This window comes from Alosa sapidissima, chromosome 22, assembly GCF_018492685.1.
Source record: "Alosa sapidissima isolate fAloSap1 chromosome 22, fAloSap1.pri, whole genome shotgun sequence".
Classification (NCBI taxonomy): Eukaryota; Metazoa; Chordata; class Actinopteri; order Clupeiformes; family Clupeidae; genus Alosa; species Alosa sapidissima.
The window spans coordinates 11,782,353-11,788,113 of record NC_055978.1 but is presented as its reverse complement, the minus strand read 5'-3'; the positions used below and the strand labels follow the sequence as shown (position 1 = coordinate 11,788,113).

The window sequence follows — 5,761 nt, the reverse complement described above, 5'->3', positions numbered from 1 at the left end:
TTCTCCATAGTAATTTACAAAATTTACAAGCAGTTTAGTAAAATACTCACAGTTCTGTTTCCTTTTAAACACAAGACCCAGCGAAGGAGGATAGACTATGCTTAAACAGCTCAGAGAAGCCATGACAGTACACACATACACACACACACACACACAAACACAGATGGCTACACACACACACACACACAGAGACATATAAAAGCACCTCCTGGAAGGTTTCACGAACAGTTTGACAAAGAACAACAAGTGACAGATAGTGTATCTGAACTGAGGAGAGAAAGCTCACGTTTTTGCTGTAGAAAGGACAGGCAACAGAGAGAAAGAATATCGAGAAAACTAAATTATAACACATTCTTTTTCTTTACAAAAATGAGTAATCTGCGGCTTAAAAGTGTGTGCAAAAAACGTTTGTCGGTCACCAAGCTTGACCAGTGGTCAACAAGAGGACAACAGGACTCATAAAACTACTAAGTCTTTCATGCAGTTGTGTTGATTTTAAACACATACAACTGATCGACCACAAGTAAGTGTAACCTACAGTACCTACAACATGCAGTCTACTTAACCTACCATGCAAACGCCAGCCTGCTCAGAGTATACTGCAGACATATAAAAAAAAAAAAACTCCACCAGAAGATTATTACACTATAGTGTGTGTATTTTATTTTAAAATATCAATTAGCCACAAATGCTGTGGACAGTTAAGTTAACAAGACATCTTGCTGTTTTCCCAGTTTCAATTCTTAACTATAAAGATGCCCCAGAAGAGTTTGAATGGACACAGTAATATTTGCAGAACAACATGCACTGTTATAGTTGAGTAGTGATATTGCATTTCAGCTGTGATACACTTTGTTTATGCTGTTAAACGCTTTGTTAGTACACATGAGCAACATCAAGCCAGAGAAATGGAATAGCGTTGATTAGTTAGAATCAGGACAAGCCGAAGCCAAGAGTACATTCTAGAGCTCCTATTTAGTAAGGAGAGTTCCATGTTCCATGTTTAAGTCTCCTCTCTGCTTGGGACTGTGTTACGGACTGTATCTACAACATGTAGGAAGACAGTGCTGTCTAGGCACACTCTGAAAGGTGAAAAATACACACACACAGACACACACACACACACACACACACTGGCTAAAGCAACAGGACAGTGCAGTAGTACTCCAATTCATTAGCAGGTTATAAATTATACAAATCTTATGTTTAAATATAGGATGCTGTTGTACTTTTAATCAACAGCCTGAAAATGTGAAGGTTTAGCCTACAAACATGTGTAGCATCTCTGTGGCTTTTAGAGATGATCTGTTTTTTTGTTTTGTTTTGATTTAAATGTGTCATATAGAGTAAGTATCCTATAGAACAGACATATAGCCCAGGACAGCATACAGCAGTACATGCCTCAAAGTGAAGTATGGTATTCTGTATTGTGCTAACACACACACACACACCCCTTAGACTGAGGTGAGACATTATGATCCTGCTATATATGATATGGTAAATGTCATATGCTGCGCTATAAAGACAAATATTTTGCCATATTATTATATATAGGCCCAGCGCCTGCCAGATAGGTGTGTGTGTGTGTGTGTGTGTGTGTGTGTGTGTGTGTGTGTGTGTTGATCCTGTTGTACAGTACGTCTCTCAGTCTTCTGGAATGTGATCTATTAAAGCTTATTAATTATTGATTCACCATTATTGATTATGGTCCACCATGCACTGTTTCTCCACAAGAGAGCAGATTAACACCTAAATGAAAAGTGAAAGATATCTCAACAGAGAGACAGAAAGTCTGCAAATTAACATTCCAATATACAAACACACAAAATCATTAACCAGTTAAAAGGAGAATGATGCAAGACACTAACATGTCTTGAGATATATTCTCTAGTGTTTTCTCATCTGAACCATGCCAATGATTATGATGTTTTGGTTAGCAATGCACCATTCTTGCTATATGTGTGTGCCAACCAATAAAATAAATATATTCAGTGCTTAGAATTGGTCATATAATACGTATACTGTTTACACATTAATATCTATATACAAAAATATGATTCTCTTTCATATAACACATCATAGAATATTCAATTTCTAAACTTAAACCTTAGTGTTGAGCACACAGATACAAAAATATAGTGTCACTAGCTGATAATCATTGATGTGAAAAAGTCCAATTAAGAACAGACCAACTTTCCTAAGCCATCCGTCCATTTTCTCTGTGCGCACAATACTAATTCTAACTTGAGTTAGATAATTTTACTTTCCATTCATGGCTTGTCCAGGTCATATACTGTCATATAACATTTTCAATAAAAGAACAACCCTCAAAATCAAACAAACACAAATAGATACTAACAACCAGGTACTGGATATTGCAGTGAAGACTAATGATATTTCTCCTTCACTAATTATGTCTGCTTAGACTGGGAGGAGCATGCTGTGTCGGAGGAATCTGATTGGCTGAGCAGCTCTCCTGAGAGAGGAAGAGGAAGTAGAGTATTATGGGATGCTAGATCATGAATATGAAGGCAGCAGAAATGTACAGCAGTCTGGTGTTGCTCAGGGAAGATCTGGGACCACAAGCTGGAACAGATCCAGCATCGATATGGCCCAGATCTGAGTTGGACCTTGGCCTGGGTCCAGGTGCATATCTGGACTGGGTCCAGGCTAGGTCCATTCGAGAGTGAGTTGGTGTCAGGAGGATATGATGTCATTCGGGGTCAGAGGTTAAGGCCAAAGCTAGCAGCTGCATCCAGGGCTTTCTGCCAGTCCTTCAATATGTATTCTATATTCTTTCTTTTTTCTTCCATCTCTTCAATCTCCCGCTCTTACTTCAGATTGTGTGCAGAGTTAAATATGGTGTCTTTCACATCTCGCCAGGGCATCCCTCTCCCTTCTTTTCCTCCTCCTCTTCTATTCCTTCTTTTCTCTCTCTCTCTCCCTCTCTCCCACTCTCTCTCTCTCTCTCTCTCTCTCTCTCTCTGAATTCAGTTCAGTGTTCAATACAGTCTATTCTGCCTTACTGTCCTTTCCAGGAAGAAACAAACACCAGAAACTGAACAAGGGAAAGCAAATGATATGGCAGATATGTTCTTCTCACACTTCTCCATGCCAGGCTTCACTGGCATGCCCCGGTCAGAGGTTTAGGCAGGTCACTCAGACGTGGAGTGGTGGCCTTGACTCTGGGATGGAGGACAGCCAGGCAGGTAAGAATGCATCTCTATCCTTGCACTCTGTAGTCCGTGGACGTCCCTAAACCATAGTTTTACAGTCTGGTCTACTTGAAGAAGCACATAAGAAAACAAGTTGTATGCAAGAAGAGAGAGCGATAGAAAGAGGGGGGAGAGAGTGGTATAGGGAATAGAGAGTGAGACAGAAACAGAGGGAGTAAGAAGAAAGAAAGAGGGAGAGAGGTATAGAAAGAGAGTGAGACAGAGAGAGAGAGGGAGCTGTGATGCTTTGGTCCCTCTGCTCCCATAACGCAGCTGTGAGCAAAAAATGTCCCTGGTTCCATGGTCTGGAGGTTCATTGGGAGGGTCTGGAGGGTCATTGTTGTGCTTTGGTTGCCTTGGTTACATTGTATCTGGCCTCTGGTCAGGATTCTTGGATTGTGATTGATAGAAGGGGGGACAGGAAGTGATTAAAACAGGAATGAAGGTGGAGGAGTGATGTAATTTCCTGTGATGCCCAAAATCCCGCTCAGGACAGCGTTCTGGTCAAGCTAGGGACAATCAGAACTGCCGCTGCGACCACGGCAACCACCATCACCAGATTCCACTCGCCCTCACTATCCTGAAGGTCAGACAGAACACAGGCCAAAGGTTACAAGAGAAAGTTCAACACAATAACAGGACAAATCCACCCTGAAATGCATACATAAGTACAGTGTGACTGCTTCAATCCTCCCTGAAATGCATACTGTACATGATTGCAGTGTGTCTGCTTTAATCCTTCCTGAAATGCATACACAAGAGCAGTGTGTCTGCTTTAATCCTTCCTGAAATGCATACATGAGTGCAGTGTGTCTGCTTCAATTCACCCTGAAATGCATACATGATTGCAGTGTGTCTGCTTTAATCCTTCCTGAAATGCATACACAAGAGCAGTGTGACTGCTTCAATTCACCCTGAAATGCATACATGAGTGCAGCGTGTCTGCTTTAAGCCTCAGTGCTACTGGTCATACCCAGTTCAGTGGTATAAGCATCACACACCAAAACAGTTCATATTGATAACTTGCATGTAATGTGCATAACGTTTCAAACGCACGGCTCTTCTTCAGACTGCTTCGACTCTGCAGCCAACTGCTAGTGTTTTGGGGAGGTGCATGTCCTCCCTTTAGTTTCATACTGCACACCCATATACACCATTTTATTCTGTCTACAAGAGCTGACAATGCAGTCTGATAGCCAGTGGATACACGTGCCCACAACCCATGACCTTTTTGTGAGACAATGACCATTGTCTCACAAAAAGAAATATCTATATCCATCCATCTATCCATCTAAATTAAATAGCAGCAGAAAAGCACTGCGCCGTCTCAGAGTCGAGTCCAGCAGCAGTGGATTTGTCTTCACTAGGAGCTCTCCCGGGAGCCTCCCATTTAAAAGGCATCTCCAGCTAAAACAAATACATGATGCGTACACAGACCCTGCTTGTTAGACAAGGTCAAATAATTTATTGTTAAGGGAACACACACACACACACACACACACACACACACATACACACACACACACATACACACGCACACACACACACACACACAGAAGTTGATATACTTTAGACACATGCACACAAACTCCGGCCTAAAGAACAAAATTGACAAAGAGTTCCATTGTGTGTCATGGGCCAGCTAGTTACAGCTGTGTGCTAGGAAGAGTGGGACTATAAAATACAGTCAAATACACAAAAACACAAACACACACACACACACACACACACGCACGCGCACGCGCACACACACACACAAACACACACGGTCAGACATAAACATTTGTAAATGTGTCTCCATTATGTGATGACAGGAAATGCATGAACACCCACAAACAATCATTTGTGTATACATTAAAAGGTCAAGAGATCCAGATAGATCCACACACACACACACACACACACAGACACATGCACAGAGAGAGAGCAAGAGAGAGAGAGAGAGAGAGAGAGAGAGAGAGAGATGATCATGCACCCAGAAATAAATACCTACACAGTCAGACACACACTCCTCACATGCACATCTTCTCTGTATCACACATATCTCATCCCCCATATCTCATTTCCCTTAACACACACACACACACACACACACACACACACACACACACACACACACACAGAAAGAGAGAAAAAGAGATAGAGGGGGGAGGTAGAGAGAGAGAGAAAGAGTGAGATCATCACTTTGTGATCAAAGGAGAAACACTCTCTCACCCGATCCAAACATCTATTTTCACATGGTGCTGCGTGTGGAAACACCACTCTCCTTCCAGGCTGAAAACAGAGCTGACCCATAGAACACGCAGAAACACACACTCTCACTCTCACACTCACACACACACACACACAGACTCACTCACACACACACACACACACACACACACACACACACACACACACACACACACACACACACCTCACACACTCACATTTACACACACACTACCAACTAACCTAACCTACGACAGAATTCACGTTTGAAGAGTCAGAGACTGTATGAGAGAGAAAGAGAGAGAAAGAGAGAATATGAGAGAATGAGAGAGAGA

General features: G+C 42.0%; 1 protein-coding gene across 1 annotated transcript in view; it reads right to left on the bottom strand.

Annotated features, from left to right (window-relative positions):
* The window catches only part of LOC121696986 (coiled-coil domain-containing protein 136-like), a 36,658-nt gene continuing 30,897 nt past the window's right edge, over positions 1 to 5,761 (bottom strand). The window contains exon 7 of the mRNA XM_042078218.1: positions 1 to 3,795. Within this exon, the coding sequence (XP_041934152.1) occupies positions 3,703 to 3,795 (93 nt within the window). The 3' untranslated portion in view covers positions 1 to 3,702. The remainder of the gene's footprint in view (positions 3,796 to 5,761) is intronic.